At 39.8% G+C, this 25961-nt stretch overlaps 1 protein-coding gene and 1 long non-coding RNA gene across 3 annotated transcripts in view; both read left to right on the top strand.

Moving 5' to 3' along the window:
* Positions 1-16113: 16113 nt before the first annotated feature.
* TAX1BP1 (Tax1 binding protein 1) overlaps positions 16114-25961 on the top strand; it is a 104858-nt gene continuing 95010 nt past the window's right edge. Inside the window, exons 1-2 of one of the 2 annotated variants that reach the window (XM_038389785.2) lie at positions 16114-16512; positions 19432-19615. In XM_038389785.2, coding sequence (XP_038245713.1) covers positions 19439-19615 — 177 coding nt within the window. In that variant the 5' untranslated portion in view covers positions 16114-16512; positions 19432-19438. The remainder of the gene's footprint in view (positions 16513-19431; positions 19616-25961) is intronic. The other variant, XM_043509128.1, reaches the window with a different exon arrangement.
* Positions 22826-25295, top strand: LOC122458965. The gene is made up of 2 exons (XR_006279348.1): positions 22826-23023; positions 23944-25295. It is a non-coding gene; the product is annotated as an uncharacterized LOC122458965 (long non-coding RNA).

Below are 25961 nucleotides of genomic sequence, written 5' to 3'. Positions count from 1 at the left end.
CTACTCAAGGTGTAATGCAGCAGTGAATAAGAGAGTTAATGCATGCCTACAAGAGGGCACAGTTAAGGTTACATGTGCTCATATGCAACTCAAAGCTTGGGATTTCACGGGTTTTGAGTACTGCATTTACTAATCTTAATGCACCTCTTGCATAGCTTTTGTAGAGAATACATTACAGAGATAGGCACATTAGAAATACTTTAGAGTAGATTAGATTAATTAGAGTCCCTTTTCCCACACTGACCATAGGTCACCAGTCCAGGCATTCTGAAATAGCCAGCTTGAGAAGGAAACTAGCAATTGCAGGACAACTACACTATGGACATAAAAATGAAAAAAATAAGTAGGTAAATTAAGAGGCATCCCCCCCACACCCAAATTACCCTCTAGTGATGTTTGAACTTTTAGCAGTTTATAATAAAGTTAGCTCATTTTGTTGAAAAATATATAATTTCACTTTTAGTACAGTTTATCTTAATATAAACTAAGCTTTCCTAGTTAATTTATTTTTATACGTTTCTCATTTCTTTGCCAAGCTAATCACATTCTTTCCACACGAAATACAGAAAAAAAGTTTTGTTAGAGTCCAAAATGATTTTGTTTGAAGTAAATAGCTATGAAAGCTTTCACTTGTATTAGACTCTGGAACAAGTATGTTCTCATTTATTCAACATAGCAGCAATATCTTCAAAGTCACAACTAATAAGACAGCATTTCATAAAGAGATCTGTATATGACGATTTTTGAAATTGTTCAACAATTAAAGTGTAAATGTATAATTGAAATATTTATTATTTGTATAGAATATTTCTACATATTGTAACATTTTGTCTTCCACATATTAAATATCTGGGTGCATACACTTTCGGGGTGCATCAAATAGAACTACTTGGATACTTTAAAAAATATTACAGTAAAATCTTGAGTGTCTATAAAAAGAAATTCAATAGAGATTTCAAAATATCTGTAAGTGCTAAATACATTTTCCAGAAATCAGTGATTATGCTTCAAATGCATCACAAAGGGGAACTGTTAACAAGTGTGACTTTGCCAGTAGTAGGAAAATTGCCAACATTTAATTGGCTTTAAAGGTTCTGTTCTGTAAATGGTGTATTGTATCTTAAAGGCAATAATAATAGCCTTATGATTTAGGTGTGAAGAGGGAGCTCAAAGTACCTGACTGAATGTGGCATGAAGCTACTATTTTCTTCAACAGAATTTGCTAAAATATTTGTCACCTTAGTTTAAAGGAGATGTTAATCTTGTATTATGCAGCAAGAATCTGAATAGAAACATATAAATACATAGCTCTTATACAGCACTTTTCATCAGTTTATCTCAACCTGCTTTAACAAAGGAGGATAAGCAACATTACATCTATTTTACAGATGGTAAAACTGAGATACTAAGAGGTGTAGTGAGTTTCCCAAGGACACTCAGCAGATCAATAGCAGAGGGAAGAGAACACAGGACTCCTGACTATCATTCCAGTGTCCTATTCAGTAAATCACACTGCCTCACTATAACCAGTGAATAATTAATTATTGTACCGTCTGTCTTTGTAAAACACGAATGGATAAATTCTGGCTAATCCTGAGTGGTGCATTAGGTACAGAAAACAGTGCAACAACCTTTTCACTGCCCCGCATCCATTCCCCATCTTCCCAGAAAGCAGGCAAAATGCTGCCATTAGCGATCACTGAGCTAGCTAGCAATCACTAGGGTTGGGGATACAGTCAGGATTGTGCCCACTCTAAATATATATACTGGTGTGTGGCAGCAGGTGCTGGTGAAGAGTAAATGCTGCTCTTTTCTGAAACAAACTAATAAGGGCAAGCATATTCTTCCTGGATCTTTCCAAGACATTCTGCCCGCATTTTCTCTGCTCAGGCAGAATTGCATGGAGAGACTCTGCTTAGCCACTACAGTTCAGCTTCCCAGTCTAAAAATCCTCAGCAGAAATTGGTTGGTTGGTTGTAAGGTCTTACTCCAACCTTCCCCCACCATTGAAGTCCATGGAAGGACACTCTCCGTTCCCCCCCATTGGCTTCAGTTGGAGGTGAACTGAGCCCAAAATATCTTGCTTTGTTGTCTGGCAAGATTTTTTTTTCATGCTATCACCCACAATCCAGTTATTCTAATATAGTGGAACCTAAAATAGAACTCCAAAAAGGTCTATTTTTTTATGTTTGTTCCCCATATACAATTTAAATATTTAACATATATCATAAACCATAATAAATGAGAATGAAATACTGTTACAAATCAGTCACTGAGGTCTGATATTGTTAAACAATGATCATGCTACAATCTCAGTTTATAATTTATAGTTTACAGTTTATAATTCCTCAAAAACTCTTCCACTGATCTATAATTTAATAATATTCATGCATCCTTGCTAATGCTTGGTGACCTTCAATACTATGAGTTCCATGTCTTTTAATGATTGAAATTGATTTTTATCATGTTACTATGTGAAGATCTTCCATGTGCCTTTTGACACATCACCTGAGAGCATATGGTACCACAGACACTAAAACATGAGATCCATCAAAGGCTTTAGATTTAATATACGAAAAATTCATACTCTGTCTTGTGTTAAAATAGTATTTTTCATGGATTTTAGTGATGGTTATAAGTGTCCCTATGATCACCAGATTTCAGGGGCACTTCAGACTAGAAACCAGGAAGTTCACAAGGAGGTACCATTTATTTTTTGTCAGTGTGATAAGGCAGCAGCATTTAGAATATTAGACAAATGACTGTTCCATGAGCATTACAGGAGCTCTCATAATCATAACAAAGGCTACTTATTTGTTGTTAAATAAGAATAGACTGTCAAATCTGTTCAAAGAATCTGCACTTGAATATGTGATAAGCCAAGTCTGCTTTAGACATCGGTATGTTGCTACACATTTTAGGATTTCTTGTTGACAAATAACAGGCAACTGATTTATTTATATTATGTACTCATCAATTTACATTGACATCAATCTAAGGAATTATTTGTTTCTTAACAGTAAATCATCTTAAAGTAAATGGGGATGAATATATGTGAAATTAAGCTAACACAACCTCTGTACAATTCCTGACCCTGACACTGACTCACAAAGAGTATGTCTACAATGAGGGTAGATACATGCTAGCTCTGCTCAAGCTAGCATACTAAAAATAGCAGTGTGGCCAGGGCAGCATGGGCAGTGGCTTGGGTTAGCCATGCAAGTACAAACCTGCCCAGCCCCTGGGGTATGTACTCAGGTGGCTAGCCCGAGCCACCACCGTGCCACTGTGGCCATACTACTATTCTTAGCACACTAGCTTGAGCAGAGCCAGTGTGTATCTGTCTACCCACACTAGGAAGCATGCTCCCAGCTGCTGTGTACATATACCTTCAGCGACTTGGGCTACTCATTTAGTCAGGATTGGGCAGATTTTTCAGAAGTTTCCACTAGTTGGGGGTGATTAATTTTTTGAGACCTAGGGTTTTATTTTCAGGGGGGGCTGAGTACGCATAGCTTCCATTGAATTTAGCTGGCATTATAGGTGCTCAGCACTTGTGAAAAATGAGGTCCTAGCTATAGAATATTTAAATTCAACATTAACTCAATTTGGTGATAACAATCTGTAATGGATGCAGCAGTAAATCTGAGGTTTTAATTAGAAGAGAACTGGTGGCCAGGACTACTGAATTCTATTCCTCGCTCTGACACTTAACCTCTCACTTCCTCTGTTTACTTACCTAACTTGTATAGTTTCCTTACATGAGTATGTCTACACTGCAGCTGGGAGTGTGCATCCAGCATGAATCATAGAACCATAGGATTAGAAGGGACCGCAAGGGTCATATAGCATAACCCCCTGCCAAGATGCAGGATTTATTGGGTCTAAACATCGAAGACATATTGCTATCCAGCCTCCTTTTGAAAACCTTCAGAACTGACAGACATACACTAGCTCTACTCAAGCTGGCATACTAAAAATAGCAGTGTAGTCTGGAAGTAGCATATGTGGCAGCTTGAGCTAGCTGTCCAAGTCTGCACCCAGGGGGCCAAACGGGTTTGTACTTGGGCGACTAGCCTGAGTTACTGCCCATGCTGCCACAGGCTACATGGCTATTTTTAGCACTCCTAGCTGCACAGTAGACATACCTTAATGTTTGTAAAGTATTTTGAGATCCCAAATGAAAGACACTTTATTAATGCAAAGCAGTTTCTATAAATATTATATTGTAAAATTCAGGAATTTCAGAGTTTGGGATTGTTTTAGTTTTCCACAATGTGCATATTTTTCAAATAAGATATAAATAGTAGTACAAATTGATGTATTTTTGCACCTGGTATTCTACAAAAAGTGCAGCTCGTTTGCGTTGATGTATTTTTTGCTTAGTTGTGTGACACATTGCTCAGTGGTGTGTAATCAAGTAATTAACAACACTCTTGTACGTAATACATACATACAAGGAGGCAAAATTAAAGCTTTTGTGGGAACCCTACTTCTGAAATTCCCAACAGTTAAAAGATTAAAATCTCAATGTCAATGTTGCATTTATAAAGTGTTTTGCATTAATGCTTACCCTACTCCTATTTTGTTAGATATTTTTTAGATAAATTTATATACAATTCTGTTGCTGTCTAGTTGGACATCTGAGGACATGCCAGATTGCATAGTATATATCATCTGTGTTTACATTGAGTTCAGCAAAGCCAAGTGTTAGTTTTCTTCTCTTCAGAGAGTAATTATATTAAAGCTCATAACCTTGAACTATGGATGGAATTTTCAAAAGAGTCAAAAGGGGCTAGGCATCAAATGAGATTTGGTCACCTAACTCTCTTAGGTTCCTTTGAAAATCCCACTTTAAAAAGAGAAAAACATACAGAGTAGTAAAGATACCCAATAAAATAGAAATCTTTGGAGGAAGAAAGAACTCCAATCCCAGACTTTTCCAAGGTAGACATGTAAAGGGGATGGTGCTGAAGTGCTGGCCATGAAAAACTTCAGTCACTCCAATTCTGGGGTTCTCCTCGTGAGAATAGGTGGGCTACTCGCAGCAGAGCTACTCCACTACCAGAATTTGCAAGACATCACAATATGGGAAGTTGTGTGTACTGCAGTCTATGAAATTTCAGGTTTTTGTCCACTTTTGTGATGGAATTGAAGAATATTTCAACTGACTTCAATGGATTTTGGATCAGACTCTTTACTCTGCTCATTTTCAGATGCTAGTCTGTATACTAACAAAGAGACAGAAGAGTAAGGCCCACAGTCCAGCCCTATTGTACATCACTTAGGAATCTAACATAGAGGGTATTTTGTTTTATGTGAAGGGAGGGGTTCCAGAGAAAGCAGCTGAAGATGAAAACAAAAAAAGAAAAAAATGTTGGTACATATACAGAAGTAATGATAAGTGTTTGAAGTTTTCAACCATTTTATTTTCGTCATTAAGGTATGCAACATGTTACATACCAAAATGTACTGATTTATGTCAGAATGTGACGAGGTTCTGTGGCCTGCAATGTGCAGGAGGTCAGGCTAGATCATCATGATGATCCCTTCTGGCCTTAAAGTCTTTGAGAACTGCAATAAACAAAGACCACACAATGCACATCTGTTGATTATGAGATACTGAGATACAGTTTAAAGAAAAAAAAAAGGCGTTACAAAATAAAGCAACACAGAAAAGCTGATCTCAAACTTACACGGGCCAAAAAAGGATCGGATAATCTTCACTGCACATGAAAATATGTATTAATATAAAACATATTTATAATTGTATAAATAATACAGTATATTATTTATATATATATATACACACACATATATCTCATTCCAAAACTGTTAACCTCCTACCACTCTGATCAAAGCCCAAACTGCTCCCACTTGGATATACAAAGGGGATTTAATACATAGATTTGGCAATGCCTCAGTCTTCACTTTTGTCTTTGTCTACAAAAAGGCATAACAATACATCCTGTCAAATTGGAAACATTTTCTTCATTAGGCACTACTGTTAGCAAAATCTTGAATTACCTTAACATAGGGGCTGATTCTAGTTGCACTGAAATCAATAGGAATTGTATAAGGTCCATGGGAAGAAAAAGACTTCCATCACTAAGGGGCTGTCTGACCCAAAGGAACTGATATCCATGAACAAATGGAGCCAACTGTAGTATATGAAAATAATTAATTAACTTTTAATTCAGGGACATTTTTAATTAAGTAACATAACTCAGCACAGAAGACTCAACTTCTGAAGACTATTGTCTTTTCTTGGTTACAGACTTCAGCATTATGGCTTGATCCTGCATTCTTTATGCACCCAACTCCCATTGGGTTTAAGTCCTATGCAGTTTGGGGTGTGTTTGGAACACAGGACTCATTGACTTCAATGGGAGCAGAATAGGGCACTAAGCCCTTCACAAGAAAAAAAAAATCTCTGTATCCCACTTAAACGTCACTGAAGTCAGTATATATCAATATATCCTCTGTTCCATAGAAAGACAAAACTGCTCAATTATTGTAATATTTATTGTTTCAAAGTATTTTGATATAAAGTTCTGTAGTTTGCAAATATATAGGGCAACTAGGTACAGATATTTATTTTAAAAAGCCTCTGTCACATCCTACTAATTAAAGAGGAAGAATACACTTTGATGTTTAAATATTCTAAATATATAGCACACTTGTTTCATTTGAACATACTACCAAAATATTACCCTGCAGCATATTTAACTCTGAAATCTTTTTTTCATTCATTTTGTGGTGTCTGTATTCTGTGTTAGCTCTTGCAGACCATTTCTGTAGGTTACTATCCAGTAACGAAACTTAAAGAAAATAAAGTCACCAGCAACTAAAAACAAAAAAAAATATTGGAGAGACTATTAGAGAATAATACTCTTTTGGGGGATACCTTTCATAGGCTCTGTAGCTTCTTCTAACTTAAGAACCGGTGGGCACGTGCTTCACCACTGCCATTTGTAATACTACTGCTGCTAAGAGCAATGTCACTGGGGTACTGGTCATCAAAACAGTATAGTCACCTCTTAAAGATCAGCATAATGTAAGTGTTGCTATAAAGAACCATTGGACAAAAGCAATATCTTGCTTTTTCCACAACCACTTGGAAAGGACAAAGTATTTATTTACACTACTCCAACCTCATTGAGATTAACAGGAGATTTGGTCCTTACTGTCCGAGGTGATAATAAATTAAGAACTACATATAAAAGCACTGAGCATTATTCTATCAGTAACCATTTAAATCCATAAAGAATCATCTATTGGTAAAAAATTAAATTTGGGTAGATTTTGAACTCACTTAATGTGGACTTACACTAGTGTATCACCAGTACAATTAATGGAATTACTCTGGGATCACTGGAGATAATGAAGTATTATTGAAATCAGAATCTGTCCTATTGTATCTGCCTGTCCACACTTGACCAACTCAAGTGACAGATAACACAAGAAAAACAATCCTGATACATTTCCAAAATTCAGAGTTTCTTAGTTCCCCCTTTCTTTCTTTCTTTTTTTTTTTTTAAAATATCAGACTGGACTTTCTGTACCCCTTCATGTACATTAACTGAAGCCTTGATTCACAAATGAGAAGACCAGTTGGTTTGAAATATGTATACTTTTATATTGGGGTATTTTTTGCATCAAAACTGCATCATCCTCAACGCACATAAAATATAATTGGTTTACGACTTTTAATAATGATCATAAATTTCTCATTATCAGTGGTGTAATACAATCGTATTATCATTTTATCAGATAAAAGAGAGTGACAGTATTGTGTCTATTACAGCCTACAGAGATGTAACAAATATAGAGAATTCCAGCCTTGCCCAAGATAGATTAAATTTAGAGAATGGAATAGATTAAATTTAGAGAATTTAGAGAATTCCCAATAAACAAACACTTTGAGGTCAGGAGATCATACTTGTTTGGCTGTTCTCCATAAGCCTTATCAGAAATAAGTTTTCATATCATCAGTGAATATATTTCATGCTACTTAATAATATTATGAGCCAAGTGGAATGGTGATCTAAATGGTGATTTAAGTTACACACTGGCTGTTGTAGGATGGTCAAAAACACATATAAGTAGCAAAATACTGTAGTTCTAGGGGCATTCAGTGGGGACTAGGTATTTCCACAGGGAAAGTTTCTTCCTAATCTTCATCAGTTTAGGGCAGTGGTTTTCAACCTTTTTTCATTTGTGGACACCTAAAAAAATTTGAGTGGCAGTGCAGATCCTTAGGGTAACGACAACCTTTCATGGCCTCCTTAGACATAGTCTGCAGACCCCCAGGGTTCCATTGACCATATGTTGAAAACCACTGAGTTAGGGGTTGGGCATTATGCCTTGATCCATAAGAGTTTATATCCCTTCCAAAGCTCTTGGGCTTTTGGTTTGTTTTAGCCTTCACTATTGTAACTTACAATATATGATATGCCACATGTGATTTCTCTGTATCTGAATATAAAAGATTGGCCTTTTGGGAGTGTAGCTTCTTATTACTTTCAGATAGAATACAGGCTGGTGAAAACAGTAAATCTACCATACCATATAAAGTATACAGCACAAATACTTGTTTTATATTTGTTAAAATTTAAATAGCAAATGGTCATTTACATGCAGTTCTCTGTATGCCAGTAGGAGGTGTGCTAAAAGTAGAAAATACCAGAAATAAGAAATTAAACACTCCCCCAGACCTGGGTCTCCAGTGCACATATATTAATTATACCCCAGAGAGCAAAGACTCAGTGTGTGCTAGCATTTACTTCATTATTTGGATTTATTAAAAACATTCCTTTTCACTTTAACAATATAGTAATCCAACTGTGAAATAACAGCAATTCAAATGTGGTCATTTACAGAAATGAGGTTTCTTATGCCCATTGTACAGTGCAAAGCTGCCAAGTCTCACACCTTAGGAGTAAGCTCTCTCTTTCTTTCTCATACACACATGCACGCACACACACACAAAATTAACATGTCTGCTCTCACCTATACCCTTATGGGAAAAGTAACAAATTTCATCAATCTCACTCATACAGATTTAAAAATCCTGGCAGCTTTTGAATAGCTTTTCTTCATCAATTCCAATTAAGTGCTGGAAAAGAAATCCAAAGTACACATACCGAAACCTTCTCCTTAATAAGGTATGTTAGCAATATATGATTTCTAATATGTTCCAAAGGGGTGCCTCCCAATCTTTTTTGAAGATGAAGTCTGTAAGCACTTTAGACTTTTTTTTAATGTTCAGAAATGAAATATTGTCAGCAACATAAGAATATTATTTGTAACTATGTGACTGATTCACAATAATGTAACTATTAATTTTCTGTAAAATTATCTTAGATACAGGAGTTAATTAGAAGGTATACTTTACAACATAACTAGAAAGAGTTCCTGCTTTAGTGATTGATATACATCTTTTACATTTCATAGCAGCCCCAGGCTTTTTATGGGGGTTAGAGTGTGGGTAGGATTACAACTAAGTGGAATCATTGGAACCTACACAAATCAATGCCAAACTTCATCAGTAGCACTAAATCATGCCCTTATACTATTTAACCACAATATACAGTTCCCTTTGTTGGGTACCAATAATTAGAAGTATATAGTTTGTTTTCAATGTGTATAAAGCAGAGAGGAGCCTGAATGGAAAAGTTTAGATCTAGATCGAAGCCTCCCACTGTTTTGGTTCATTCGGCGACAGGGATCAAACAAGACTTTTGGCTCTGGACCTGAATCCAGATTCAGATTTACCCAAGGTTACTGTTTTGTTTGGGCCCCATCTCTAATTTTCAGGCATTGAATTATTAAAGGAGCTCTTTTTTTTAAAATAAGCTATTAGTAGGAAGATGAATCCCTTCCTTTTGTTTCCATTAGTAGTGTTGTTACTGCAGCAGTATGTTCATATTTTTGGAAAAAGGTGCTCTGCAAAGATGTCTGTACCAATGAGTGGTTTTAATCCTGCCAGACATTAGGATGTCAGAAATATTTTTTCAATAGTTACCCTTTTTGGAAAGTTCATATTACTGATAAGTACTGCATTATCCTCAAAGATTTCCAAATTTTACCATCTTAACTTTGTCTGCTGGAGGACCTATTGTTAGAAGCGGAGATATTTGTATTTGAACCAGTGCAGAAGAAAGAAATGACAGCAGTGCACTGATATGCCATGAAGACAGTAGCCTGGAAGCAATCTGGGGGCTGCTATTTATAAGGCCCATGAACACCAGGCATGATTCTGAACTAGTGCACTGAAAGGAAAGATCCTAGGTGAATTGGTCTCTATGGGTATGTCTATTCTGAAGCAAAATACTCACGGATGGCCTGTGTCAGCTGACTCAGGATTTCAGGGCTTGTGCTGTAGGTCTAAAAATAGCAGTGTAGATGTTTGGGCTAAGGCTGGTGCCAGGGCTCTGAAACCTGGTGATGGGGGAGGGTCTCAGAGCCTGGTTCCAGTCTGATCTCAAACCCGTACACTGCTATTTTTAGCCCTGCAATGCAAGCCTCACAAGCGCTTTGAAATTCACTGCTGTGGTGGGTTTTTTTGTTTTTTTGTTTTTTTTGCTGAGTCAACTCCCCATATTGGTTTGCTCATTAAATGACTACAGAAGTATTTATTTAAATAATTTCTCATTTAAATATATCCTGCAAAGAATGTTTTTATATTTTCTAATGATACTGAGTGAGAACATACTCATATTTTTCATCAGAGGCTCCCTGTGCTTTTGGGAATAGTAAGTGATATCCACACACAGAAGAGTCCCTTTACCAAGAACTCACAATCTGCCACAAGCTTGCTCTGTAACCTTTGAGCAGTCACTTAAATTCTCTGTTCTTCACCTACCCCACTCTGGGCCAAGGAGGGCTAGCTGAAATGCTCTGTACAAGTGCTCACTATGATTAAGAAGCATGGATATTGCATAGATTCTGTTCTGAATTTCAAATACTGTCAAAATCTGAGTTCAGATCCAAGGTTTGGATTCACGCCCATTTGTATTTGCTAAATTGCATTATACTACTCTGCACAATTCTTAATTCAAACACAATAAATGGTGGTTTCATCCCATTTCTAAGTATACATTCAGTACCCAAACCTGAGTGATTAAGTTAGGTGCTTAAATCAATCAAGTCTGAAAAAATGTCTAACTTCTGTGCTTCAGATATCCAACTCCAGATTAGGAATTATATTTACTTCTCTCACAGGCATTTATGAGAAATAATTGATTATCTGTACAGAACTTTAAAGATGAAAAATATTATTTGATTTAGGAAATGAAACTAAAAATTAAAATCAATTATCTCCCTGTGAAGGCTGCATGGCATGAAATATTTCTTGGATACTACAAGAACATGATCACACCTGATGTTGCTCTGAGATCATTAAACATTCTTCACTTAATCAAATCCAAAATACACCTTTTCCATTTTTACAATTGGGGACTGGCACTCTGTTGAAGTATTTCTATGTTATATACATTTTTTGTAAACTCACTTGTCTTTGGTATCTTTTTGGTCCCTTGATATCCCTTTGCATCTTATTCCTCTGGTCTTAATGCAACAATTTTTATCTGAATCTCTGATAAAATTCTGACTTGGCAACCTAGTGTTCTCTTAACTCTTAAATTTTCCTCCGTGACTATTTCTGGGCTTGTTAAATAAGGCACAGAGATGAACAGGAGATAAAATGAATGAGTGACAGAGAGTCTACGTGAGTCTACATCAATATATATTTATTCCGATTTATCTTTTAACATTCTAATATCCACACAAGTAACAAAAGGATTCTACCCACTTTGTGGTCAGCTTCAGGGAGAATATACTGACAAGTCAATTTTTCTTGACAAAGAGAAAGTTGGCTTACTATTTTAGACATTTCTAATGTTCCCACATTTGTAATAGTTAAGCCCCAGATCCAAAATTAAGAGATCCAAAAATTGTCATTTAAGGGCTATCTCTGCCCCCACTTATTACATCTGCTGTTACTTAGAATAAATTTAAATAAAATATTTTTTTCTTTAGTCCTTTTACTTTCTCCTTGTCCGTCCATAAAGATGTTGCATAGCAATAGGTCTTTTCTTGTTTAGTACTTTTAAGATAGAGATTGAGTGAGATCTCCTTGTAGCTGCTGACCGTGACAGTCACCCTTCATTCAGGATAAATGTAAGAAGCAGTTAAACTCCTTTTGAAGTAAGATATCTGAAATGATAGGATCCCCACCCAAAACACAGGCCAGATGCAAGGCCAGTCAGGAACTGAGCTATGGGGGCAGAGGGATTTCTATGGATATTGCTTGAGGTATGCATGTTGTCTGGGTGCAGAAATACCCAGAGCAGGCAGAGGTCCCTGGATGGCCAGAGCAGCTGTGGTTCACAGGTGCTCCCCACAGCAGTAGCCCATTCCCCTCCAGCAGCACCCCTGTTGTCCCCAGCAGTGGGCCCCCATATCTTCCCGCAGCAGACTCCCCACACCACCGCCTAAGATTTAATCACAGATATTTTTAGTAAATGGACAGGGTCAAAGTCTGTGAATTTTTGTTTATTGCACATGACCTGTCCATGACTTTTACTAAAAAAACCCGTGACTAAATCGTAGCCTTAGTTATGATTTAGCACCACCCATTACATTCCCAAAAACCAGTAGTATGGGTACAAGGATGCAAAATGAAAGCAAATGTAATTATTTTCATCAACTCCCCTGTGCTGACGTACAACTTACAGTATATTTAAGGACCTACCAAATTCACATTTCATTTTGGTCAATTTCATGGCCATAGGATTTTAAAAAATAGTACATTTCATGATTTCAGATATTTAAATCTGAAATTTCAAGGTGTTGTAACTGTAGGAGTCCTGACCCAAAAGCAGGTTGGGGGGTAGTTGCAAAGTTATTATAGGGGGGTTGCATTATTGCCACTCTTATTTCTGCTATGTTGCTGGCATGGCACGACCTTCAGAGCTTGGAGAGCAGTGGCTGCTGGATGGGAACCCAGCTCTGAAGGCAGCGCCACCACCAGCAGCAGTGCAGAAGTGAGGATGGCATGGTTTGGTATTGCCACCCTTACTACTGCGCTGTTGCCTTCTGAGCTGGGCCCTCATCATCAGCCACTACTGTCTGGCTACTCAGCTCTGAAGGCAATGCAAAGGTAAGGGTGGCAATACTATGACCCCTCTACAATCACCTTACGACCCCACCCTCCTGCGACTCCCTTTTGGGTTGGAATCCTGAGTTGGAGAAATGCTATTCTCCGTAGTGAAATCTGCATAGTATAGGTTAAAAGTACACAACAGACTTTTAACCTATACTAATCAGATTTCAAGGGGGAGACCAGATTTCAGGGTCTATGACATGTTTTTCACAGTTGTGAATTTGGTAGGGCCCTAACTGTATTACTTCAGATCAGTATATATGTGGGGTCGGCAAACTATGACCTGGGGGACACATCCGGCCCTCCAGACATTTTAATCCAGCTCTTGAGCTCTCCGCAAGTGCTGTGGCTCCACATGGCTCCCGGAAGCAGTGGCATGTCCCCCTTCCAGCTCCTACGGGTAGGGGTAGCCAGGGAGCTCTGTATGCTGCCCCTTCCCCAAACACCAGTTCTGCAGCTCCCATTGGCCAGGAACTGCAGCCAATGGGAGCTGCAGGAGCGGCACCTGCGCACAGGGCAGTGAACAGAACCGCCTGGCTACGCTGCCTAATAGGAGCCAGAGAGGAGACATGCCGCTGCTTCCAGGAGTTGCTTGAGTTAAGAGCAACCCAGAGCCTGCACCCCTGGCCCCCTCCTGTGCCCCAACCCTCTGCCCTAGCCCTGATCCCCTTCCTTCCTTCTGAGCCCCCCGGTCCCAGCCCAGAACACCCTCCTGCACCCCCAACCCCTCATTCCCAGCTCTACCCCAGAGCCCACATCCCCAGCTGGAGTCCTCCCTGCACCCCAATCCCCCTCCCACACCTTGAACTAATTTCTGGCCCCACCTCAGAGCCCTCACCCAACCCCCAATTTTGTGAGCTTTCATGGCTCTCCATGCAATTTCCATGCCCAGATGTGGCCCTCGGGCCAAAAAGTTTCTCCACCTTGGGTATATATAGTGACTTCAGATCACACACACACAAAAAAAAAAAAACAGTGAAAGTGGCTTATAACTAGAAGCTGCTACATCTCACATCCCAGAGAGCAGTGTGAGAGAAGAAATAGATGTTAAAGGTAAAGCAAAAATAGCTCTCCCCATTTTTTTAGAAATATTTATTGGTTTTCTGATTAACATACAAGCTAGCTTCATTCTGCACTCTAACAAATTCACTTGTGCTTACATGAGAAAGATTATTGCATGCTCTCTTCCTTTGCCTCATGAACTGATCTGAAAGTAAAATGTACACACTTACTGTTTTTGAAAAACTTACTGTATATCCCATGCTATAATTAAATATAAAAGTCATTTAAATATTAAATTGTAGTAGAAATAAAACACAAAAGTTCTTTTTGTAATTTGTTGGACAACAAGAGTACAGTGAATTGCTTTATCATTTGAAATATAAATTAATATAATCAATTGTAGCTATGTTTCTGTCAGAGCTAATCATCAAGGAGTTATAACTTTACCAAAAAGGTAAATCTGGTTCCTCAAGGACTAGTATGACTTCATGCCTCTGCCATATACTTCCTTCACAATAACTATCACAGGGAGAGAATACAAGAGTACATTCAGGGTAAAGGAACTTTTGAGGAAGAAGAGGTTTCAGTGTACTGAACAAGTTTCATTAGGCAGATGATGAAGATGGCTCATCAGTTTTCTTACCCAATCAATCCTTCTTTCATTCAGCTAAATCACCTGGCAAGGGGCTTTATAGCCTAGGATTTTGAATCCAACTCAGGCAGGATTAGGGTGACCTGACAGCAACTGTGAAAAAAAGGGACAAGGGGTAGGGGGTAATAGGTGCCTAAATAAGAAAAAGTCCCAAAAAACGGGACTGTCCCTATAAAAACGGGACAGCTGGTCACCCTAGGCAGGATTGAGTGGATCATTGGGCTAGATCTTCAGCTGGTATAGCCATTGACTTTAATGGAGGTTGACAATTTATACCATCTGAGAATTGGAACTAGTGTGACATGCCTGTTATTATCTAATCCTTTGATAGATTTGGAAGTAGTGGATGTTAGTGAATTAGGGGGTGCACACAGGGCAGGGGAGTGTGTACATCAGGGCAAGCGTAGGAGCACATACTGCAGATTTAGGGGTAAATATTTAGGTGAGGGAAAGGTGTAATGATGTGTGTAAAAGGTAAGTTTGAGTGGTTGGTCAGATGTGTTTTATGCGGGTAAAGGCTGTGCTTGGGATGTATATTTGGGAATAAAGAAAAGGAGTACTTGTGGCACCTTAGAGACTAACAAATTTATTAGAGCATAAGCTTTCGTGAGCTACAGCTCACTTCATCGGATGCATCCGATGAAGTGAGCTGTAGCTCACTAAAGCTTATGCTCTAATAAATTTGTTAGTCTCTAAGGTGCCACAAGTACTCCTTTTCTTTTTGCGAATACAGACTAACACGGCTGCTACTCTGAAACCTATATTTGGGAATGTGAGCACTGGAGCTGACCCTCACACTTGCTCCCCAAAATGTGTATCTGGAGGTAGGGGAGTGAGCTATAGGGGTGGCTTCCTGTAGTATGTGTGGGGAGAGTAGGGTGACCAGATTTTATAAGGACCGTCCTGATTTTTGGATCTTTTTCTTTTATTACCCCCTCTATTTCTCCTATTATCCCCTCATCCCCCCCTCCTGATTTTTCACACTTGCTGTCTGGTCACCCTAGGGGACTGCTTTGGAGCCAGCTCACTAGGATTGGTGTATGTGTGTGAGGCAAGTGCATGAGGTGGGGAAGGGTTAGAGGGTGAGTGATTAGGGGTCAGTTGCGTTATGGGTTTGGCTCCGCAGGGTCAGCGCAAGAGTGTGAGGTGTGGGGAGTGCTGTGAGGCCAGCTCCTCGGAGTCAGTGACAGTGTTGGGGGAGCGAGTGCAACGGGGCCGGCTCCCCAGGATCAGAGAGTGTGTGTGTGTGTGTGTGTGAAGTGCTAGGGGACAGGGCCCCCAGGGTTAGTCCGGGGGGCGGGAAAGAGAGCGAGCGCTATAAGGCACGATCCCCAGAGCCAGTGTGTGTTCCGAAGGGAGACGCGAGTGCGCTGGGGCCAGCTCCAGGCGTCGGGCTCTGGGGCTAACCCCTCACGGGTGTGCGCTGGGGAGGGTCCATGGGACTGATAACTCCCGGACTGGCGTAGGCGGTTGCTGGGCGGGGGTTGCTAGGAGACCACCCCGGGGCTGGTCGCGGCAGGGCCACCGCTTTCTCGGAGCAAGCCCCGCCCATGCCCCCAGCAGTTACGGCACGGGACCGGAAGTGACGTGCCAGGGGCGGGAGGAGGCGCCGCGACGGCGAAGTGCTGAGCTGGTGACGGTGGCCGCCGTGCCGTGTTGATGTCCCCAGCGTCCTCCGTGGTCGTCCTAGGTAAGGGCCTTGCTCGGCCTGTCCCTGCCCGGGCGGGGCGGCGGAGCGCTCGTGGCCCGTGACTCTGGGCCCGGCGGGGCGCTACGTGTTCAGTCTCGTAGCCTCAGTTCACTCCGCCCGGTTACCGGCCGCAGCCGGCTCCCTCGCTCTCGAGGCCTCTGTCGGCCCAACCGCCTGGCACTGGTCAAACCGGGGGGCGGTGGTGCTGCCGCTTTGTGTCGCGGGGGGGGAGGGGCGGACATATGCGTGTGTATGCGGCGGGGCGGGGGGAATCCATGGCGAGCCCCAGAGGGGTGTTGGGGAAAGGTGACCAGTCAGGGGTCAGTCGCACCTCGCCCCGGCTGCAGTTGAGGAAGCGGGGAGGGCTATCAGGCGCTGACCGCCCGGCACCGGAACTGCTTAGGGCCCGGCCGCAGCGGGAGGGGGAGGAGTTGGTCCTTGTTTTCTGAAAAAAGAAAAAGGAGTACTTGTGGCATCTTAGAGATTTTTCCACCAAATGCATCCGGTGAAGTGAGCTGTAGCTCACGAAAAAGCTTATGCTCAAATATATTTGTTAGTCTCTCAGGTGCCACAGGTTACTCCTTTTCTTTTTGCCAATACGGACTAACGCGGCTGCTACTCTGAAACTTGTTTTCTGAGGAGCTGTTTCTAACGTTAACCGACGGTGTGGTGCGGGATGCGCTGTTTTAGCATCTGAAGAAGTGGGTTTTTACCCAGGAAAGCTTATGCTCAAATAAGTCTGTTAGTCTTTAAGGTGCCACTGGACTCCTTGTTGTATGGCAGCCCCGAAGTGTAAATGCTTCTGGCAGCCAAGCCAGCTGGCTGTGAGATGGGTAAACAAGCGGCCCTCGCTGCTTCCCAACGTCTCTGGGATCATCCTTGTAACTCTTTAAATAGGGTTCTGCTGCATCCACAGTGCAGAGAGATTTTCCTGCCTATAAGTAATAATCCTAGACACATTACGCTGACCTACAGAAATGCAGATTTGTAAATGACTAGCTGAGCCTGTTTTGAAAAATGTAAAAACAGATTTCAGTACAGTTGTTGGTCATGCCAGATGGCGTGGCTGTCTGCAGAAACCAGTTATCTTTGTGTTTGCATTACTAAAGTGATATTAGGATTTTTTTTTTAGTAGTGAAAGAATTTTAGAAGTACAATTTGCTTGTCACTCCTTTTGTTTTGGTTACTCTTTTGCATTTCACATCTTGGACAATGAACATCAAAAATATTCATTTTCCTACAATTCCTGCTATGATTATTTGGTTTTAAGCACCAGTGGGGCTGCCAAAAACAAATTCTTTAATTAGACTTAAAGACAATTGTGGAAACTGTACTGTTGAATTTGTAAAAGTTAGGTTTTCTATAACTTGTATTTTGGATCAAATGTGAGGGGAGTCTCTTAAATATCACTCCTTGGTATTCTGGGGGGAGGGGAGAGTGAGAGGAGATAATGGAACAAGTACACACAAGGAATAAAGCTGTACTATGTTAGGGTTGCTTAGGCAGACCCTTAACCTAATGGGTGCTATTACCCTGGTATATTTGAGCCATGTTATCTTCTCCTTTCTTGTCTCTCCAAAGCTATGTTAATGTCTTCCTTTACGCTTAATTTGCTTTTTAATTTATTTTGTGTAAATTGAAGTTTAATTTTTCACCTGTACTTTGCAGTCATGGCGACTCACTAATTCAAAATCTTATTTTACCATTTTGTTGTGTTGGTGAAAGTGCAAAACTATATTGATCCTTATTTAAAGTCTAATCTACAAAAACAATATGCCCTTGCTTTGAGTGCATGGTTCATGTATTGTACTAAATCAGATTTAATAGGCTAAAGATATTTATTTCAGTTTAGGGCTAGAAATCCTTGTTTAACCCTTCCTGGATTTGATTGAGCAATATCTGTTCATTCCAGTTGCCCATTTTATTTGAAAAATTGGGCTAACTCTTAACTGTGTTTTTTTTCATTTTTTGGAAATAAATTAATATTCTGGCAAGCTGGTGGGAACATTCTAAGAGCTGATCCTACTCCTTCTCATTCAGTGGGAACTGGAATTGGTCAGCCCTATATGGAAATATTTCCAATGGTTATTGGGTGTGTAGTTCCTGAAACAATGTTTTATTAATGATTCAGTTGTTGTCGCCTGAATCAAGGCTTGTACTCAGTTGTTGTAATTACTATAATTTTTAATAGCAGCAGCTGCAAAATGGAGCAAGATAAATTGCAACATTCAAATATTCTTCTTCCTCTCCCTATAGATGTATAAAGCTTCAATCTTGCTAACGCCTATGCGTATGCTTAAGTTTACTACTGTGAATAGTGCCATTGAAATCAATAGGACAGCTTCTTAATAAACAGTTTAATGTCTTAGAATTAAACTAGTACTTGTGTTTTTTAAAAAAGCAAATAAACTACTGTTGCAGTTACAGCAACTGAGGACTGGACCTTCCTGTTTGCTTGCCATACTAGGTGGGGCACCAGGCTTAATAACCTCCTCTCCAGAAAAAGAACAGCAGCAGCTGGGAGGGGAAATTATGGAAGTCTGCAAGCCTACAGTGCTCTTTACCAAGGCAACCAGCATCATTAAAAATATTAGTTGTATGTCATAGCCCTCCTTGTCTCTGGATTCAGAGGTACCCACTTGGAGCACTAGGCACAGTGCTCTATCTTGTTATTGTCTTTGGACATGCCAGGCAAACTACCCTTCATCCATAGAAATAGTCTAGACAAGGCAAAGTATTTTGTGAAACCTTGTGCTGTAGCTGTTCATTATGGAGTATATCTTCTGTGAATAGAGAAATTTATTTTTGTAGGGCTTACATTGTTGCATCTTTCAAGAGAACTAAACTCATTTATGATGTCTTAAAATATTCCTCTAGTATAACTTTTCTGAAGTAATAAGAATTCTGATATTGTTACAGATCAGTCATGTCATCCTTTCAAGAAACTCCATCTTCAAGTAATGCTCTGCAGACTTCCAACTTTGCACATGTGATCTTTCAAAATGTGGCAAAAAGTTACCTTCCTAATGCACATCTTGAATGTCATTACACTCTGACCCAGTATATCCAACCACACCAAAAGGATTGGGTTGGTATTTTCAAGGTAAGCGAGTTTGTACTTTTTCAATAACTGAATATCCATTGCATTCTAAATTACTGATTCAAAAAATAAATTACAAAATCTCTTTGATATGTTTAAGTGGGATAAATCCTCGTGATGTTAGATCTTGACACATGCAAGAAATTAGTGTCTTCTGTTGGTTTTCAAATATGCTCTCTGAAATGCAGGTATTCTAAGTGAGCAGGTATCACCATCTATTTTGAAGATAGCACAATGCCTTCTATGATAAGCAACTGGAACAGGATCTTGTAACTTTGCCAGACTATGACTGTTTGGGATAGAATTTTCCATGCTCGGTGTTTTCCCAAAAAATTAAGCTTCAAGTGAACTTCAACCAAAACAGTTTGGCTGTTTCTGAGAACAGGGGTAGGGAGAAAAATGTTGTCTTCCTATGTTAAATTCTGGCAACCTTTTTTTTTTTTTTTTGAGAAACTCTTGTGCTCCCATGTTTTGGAGCAAAGAACATGAAATTTGGAAGGGGTGTAGTCTCTATTTCAAGGATGTGCCTTTTGCAGTCACTGTGAAAATCTGCCCAAATTTGGCCAACTTATAATCATTTGAAAAAAATCACAGTTTGCACATGCTCAGTAGAGGCTTGCTTCGTAGCTCATTTACCGGAAGATTCTCTCCACACTGAGCAAGTTCCAGCATAGGCCTGCAGGGGACTGAGCAGGACTTTCCTAGCGTAACTTTAGGTTTCCTTGGGCTGGTCAGGGAACTAAGAGCAAGGACTGTCTCCCCTGTGCTCTCAGTGCTCCCCTTGATATTACCAAGGCAGCATGTAGTAAGAAGCTATTTGATTCCTTCCACCACCATTCTATTCAAAGATGAAGGGGAGGAAAACAGAGTGCGGTTTGGGATGGTGGGGAGACTGGCACTGGCTGGGCAAGGAAATTAGGAGTGGGAGTCTGATGGGGAGAGCCTGAAACTTGATGAGGAGCCAGCGAGGAGTGTGGGACGGGGAACTTGTTGGGAGGTGGAGAGACCTAGTTTTCAAGGAGCTTTGGTGTGGCAGTAGAATGGGGACTGGCTGGGCAAAGAGACTGGGAGAGGGAACCTGGAGGTGGGGTACTAAGATTGGATGAAGAAGCGGGGGAGGGAGACAGAGATTTGGGATGAGGAATATGTGCATGGGGACCATTTGAAGGGAGAGATTGAATGAAGAGTCAAGAGGGGGGAATTGGGACTGGTTAAGTATAGACATGGAGCCAGGGGAATGGAGGGAGACGGGGCAAGGAAAGTGGGATTGGAGCAGTGTGGAGAAGACTGGGACTCGGGGATTCCATAGAGAAGGACTGGATGAGAAGTCTGAGGAGTGGACATTTGGACTGAGAAAAGGACCAAGAGGTGAGGAAGAGACAGAACTGGAAAAGTGACAAGTTGGAGAGGACACAGGAGAACGTGTCAGTCTTGGGGGAAATAGCAGAACTGTCTCTCCACTAGAGAATGCTCCCCTCCAAAGCCTGGAATGGAACCCAAAATTCTTGTCTCCCTATTTCTTTGCTATCAACTGATATTTATTAAATGCATGGACAAAGTGTCTTATCGCTCTCAAATGCTGGCCCAAATAGAGGATTAAAACCCACAATTGCTATCAATTACTCTGCTAGCCCAGGTGGCAGAGTCTGTGTAGTGGCTCTAAAGGTTCCAGTCCTGATGTCCTATGTGGATGTCAATATCATGCCACATGATGCAATTTCTATTTTTTATTTTTTTTCAGTATGATGCCAAATAGTGGAATTTTTTTTTTCTGCTTAAAAAAAATTGTAAAGTGACACAAACACAACCTGCGTCAAAAGGACACTGGTGAGATTGCAAGGAGAAGCATGAGAAGTTAGGAAATGTCAGAGTTAAGTTACCTGTGCAACCTTAATACAGTCCCTTTGTGTGAATGCATTATAAAAGTCTTCCATTACATGATCATATAATATATAGTTTCCACAGGAGCCCTTCCTCAGTCAGTGTGCAGAGTGGATGGTGCTCACTTAATGAGGAAAAACTGTTCAGCTTTGGCCACTTGCTTTATTTATTGCACACTATTCAAATCCTGCTTTGAAGGCAGGATTATTAACTAATTCATGTGCTTTTCTGTGGCATGCATTGTAGTATCTGCTTCACAAACAGGCCAACTGAGAGAAATTTGGGGTTCTGGTACATCATGTTGGCAGGGGGCCCATCCTCTCCCATTTCACTTTATTTACACAGATATTAGACTTTTGGGAGGACCATGGTACTACTGTTACCACTGCTAAGCCCTGTTCACAAACATAATTAATCTTCATAACACCCCTGTGAGATGAGAGGCGATGTGATCCTCATTGTACATAAGGGCAGGTGAGGCACAGAGTGGTTAAGTTCAAAAGTATTCACTAATTCTTAGTGCCCAGTTTGAGACCTTTTTAGCATATTTAGCATTATGTAGCACTGTTTATCTTCCCATTGACTTGGGTTGTGGATGCAAGTGCCCAGCACTTCTGCAAATCAGATTCAAGTGAGACACCCAGAAAATGAGGAACACGCAATTAGTACCATCTCTGAAGAGTTTAGTTTGTGACTTGCCTAGGATCATATAGGAATTCTGTGCCAGAGGCAGGGATAGAATCCAGTTTTCCCAAGCAGCATTCAGTTACCTTAACCAAGAAACAGTCCTTTCTCTTCCTCAGTTGCCTGCGTCATAGGCCTTTCTAACTTTTTTTTTTTCACTATGCAATCCTGACTCGTCCCCAGAGCCATGTCCATTCTGTACACTTAATCAGGCAGTGATCTTGGGGGGGAAAAAATAGCATGTGATCATGTAATTAGACTGTATGATAAAGTATACCCACAAGGGGGCCAAATTAAAGTTGAAGAGACCATTTTTAATTCTGGCGTTTGTTAACTTTTGAGTGCTTGATTTTGCAACTGTAATTTTTCAATGTAGTTTGTGTAATACAGGAAAACAACCATGGGTAGCACTATTACAGAAAAATCTTCTTTAAAAGTTGTACTTTATCGACTTCCATTTATCAAATATTGTTTTCTATTTTTTACATGTTGCTAAAATTAAGTCTCAATGTGTTAACTTTTAGAAAATGTTATCATAGAAAAACTTTTTTCTGTGTGCACCTTGCTAATTGCTGATGGAGAAAGGATGTTGGAGAATGTAGGCTCATTGTTTCCTTCCTATTATCTGTAGATCAAAGCCAGGTGAAACAACAGTGGAAGGAATTATGGAGCTCAGCATCTGGAGTTGGTTTCATTATAATGATTTGCTGAGCTTCCCTGCAGTGTTCCTCCTGTCTCTAAGATATCTGTCGCTTGGATGTTTCTCCCTCAATTTTCCATTACTGTTGACAGAATTTATATTGCATCTCCCTTGCCTGCTTTGCATCCCTTGCTATATGTCTTAGGGTTTTCCTACACTAGGAAGTTTTTTGTCTCTTAGCTATATTGGTACTGTCAAATGTTAGGTTTAAATGCTCTACCAAGTAACTAGACATCTAGTCTTCAGATTGTCAAAAGGCAATACTATATATATATATTTTTTTAAGACCAACAAATGAGTTTTTTCCATAGATATGTACTGCTACTTGCTTACACCTCTACTGTATCTGTCAATATTGTACAATCCACTGTTTGCATCATTGATATGAAATTGCTACAAGAATTATGCAGGAGGAGTACATGGGTTTTATAAAGGAGAAATTTTTCTAAAGCACACATTTTGTAAATCTGCAAAGTTTGGGGGCAGGAGGGAATCAAAGTATGATTTCAGTTAGAGTGCAACTGAATAAACCCGGTATGTGAAGTAAAGTGCACATCCATTTGAAGAATGGAGGTGCAAGCATTCCACTGGAATTTCAAAGGAATGTTGTTTTAGTGAAGAGGATAATGGGATTAAAATGTTTTACTAAGTTTGCAGTAATAGTCAGTGACTATTGATATAACAGATAATTTATAAAACAAAATGAAACTAACTTTTAAATTGAGTTCATTGTCATAAGTTAGGGGACATTTTTGAGGTTGTAATCGATTATGGGTGTATATACTATTATTGTCAAACTTTGAATTGAAAGAAAATCTTTAAATTTTGGAGTTGGCCTAATTTTTTAGTTAAACTGGGAAGAGACAAGGTGACCCACCTATAGTCCTGTCATTCTTTTGAAGTAGGTTAGAATTTAAACTTTAAAAACTGATGTTTCATACATTTGATAAAAATCAGGGAGGCAATTTAGTATACATTCTAGTATCCCTGTTTAAAAGAAGAAAAAAATCCAAATCTAGCCCCATAACATTGGTTTGTTTTTCTCTCTTTTAAACATTTTTTGCAGTAAAATGAAAAATGTCTGATCGAGAAACTGTCTTCTTGCTGAAACAGCCATTATTGATACAAGATCAGACTCTGTACTGGGGACAAAGAATATAAATGACTGTTAGAGATTGATTATACCTTGGGGTTGCTGGGAAAGCTGATGAATCACACTTGATTATTATTTATTATGATGTTTAGAAAGGTGAGTAAATAGTGTGAAGATACAATGCATACCTAGTGAAATAGTCTTCAAGGGATTCTGAACTCACTAAATAACAAGAATGATTAAAGTCGTGTGTAGTGGTCTTGATAGTGTATCTAATGGGAATCAGACTTCTTTCAGTGGCCTCAAAGTGTCAGTTTGTTGGCCGTGAATGTAGAGGGATGGGAAGACCTTGGCTTTTTGTGGAGGAGAATGAATTTGCTTAAAGGCCAAAACTGTTCAAAGGTTAAATGAATGCCATCTTTGAGTCTTACAGGAAGTTATTGCTGTTGCACCAGTGGTAGTTGTGTGTCTGTATTAAAAACTGTCATGTCAAGAGGTCTAGTGGAATTTTCATTTAGTTCAATGTAGGCAGTTACAGTGGTGGATGAGGGACCTGACTAAGATCCAAGGGCTGTGTTCAATATGGGAGTCACAGTGGCACAACTGCGGCTATGCCGCTGTTGTGTAGACGCTTCCAATATCGATCCAGCTCCCTGAGCAGCAATAGCCTTGCCTGCACCATGGATTAGGTCAGTTTAACTACAGCGCTCGGGGGTATGAATGTTTCAGATCCCTGAGTGATGTAGCTAGGTCAGTGTTTATCTTAAGTGTAGACAAGGCTTTTGTTTGTTTCCACATACTGAGGAATTCTGATATCTTGCTATATTTTTTTTCCATATTAACTCTCTTTGTAAAACCATGTTCTCTCCGTCCCCTTCTCTTTTGTCCTTTGCTGCCTCTGGTCATGTATATAAAATTTGTTCAGTGTAATGAAATTTGCCCTAATTCCTTTAAGGTGTATGACCTTCATTTTAGAACTTGCCCCATTCTTTTTGTCCCTTTGAGAATTCCATCCTTAAATGCAGCTTTAAACTGATTCCTTTCACAAACAGTTTCCCCATTTTTCTGTGTTATATAAGACATTTGTTTTCTCAAGCTCCCAGCCTGGGTTCTCAAACATCCTCATGGAGAAAACCACAACTTAAGTGTGTTATCGCTCCTTGCCTTTGGAGTTGCAGGACATTGTTGTAGCAACTATAGCAATTGCTTACATGAGTAAATAATTTTAGGAAAGGACTAAATCTATTTTTTTAACTGTCCTTAATGCAACAAATGTATTGTCTTTTTGAAATCACTGTTTTCTCTTCTTTTTGTTATCACACCCATTCTGTTCCTCTTTTGTGCATGCTGCTTGTTCCCATCTTTCTCTAGGTATTCCTTTTTCACTAAAGGGCTGCTGATGGTGCCTGGCTTCTGTTTCCTTATGTTATGGAGCAGTGGCTTGAAAGGGAGGCAGCTAGACTGGCCTCGCTGTCAGCTGCTTTTGCAGGCATTCTGACAAGGACATTTGAAGTAGATGGAAAAAGAGGAAGGGCCAGCACCATGTTACCTATCGGTTCTCTGTTAATCACCAGGAGTGTGCCTTGTGTGCCACCAGTGGCTAATAGATCAGTTAGGGAACTTGTGTCCTAATTAGTTTATTCATGTTTCTTTAAATGAATTACCTTGCCTTCTGAATTCAGACTCATAACTTTTTTTGGACAGGGTTGTTGCATGTTGTTCTTGGCTGTTCTTTGATACTGATATTTTCTTTTTGACTGGCTTTTTGCCATTTAGAAGAAAGGTAAATTTATTTTTCTGTTTATGTATTGATGCCTGGTCTGAGATTTAAGCATAGAGCAGAAAGAGAAAATTGAATGACAAACCCTGGTAAGCCTTTGAATTTATCCAGGGCAGACACACTCACCTTGGGTGTTAGTGCTGAAAAGGTCAAAACTTAAATTGGCATTAGTGTCAATGCAATACATTGTGTTATCTGTAACTTAATGCTT

This window comes from Dermochelys coriacea, chromosome 2, assembly GCF_009764565.3.
Source record: "Dermochelys coriacea isolate rDerCor1 chromosome 2, rDerCor1.pri.v4, whole genome shotgun sequence".
NCBI classification, from domain to species: domain Eukaryota; kingdom Metazoa; phylum Chordata; order Testudines; family Dermochelyidae; genus Dermochelys; species Dermochelys coriacea.
Note: the sequence above shows the minus strand (reverse complement) of the source record. Positions and strands in the feature narration are given on the sequence as shown.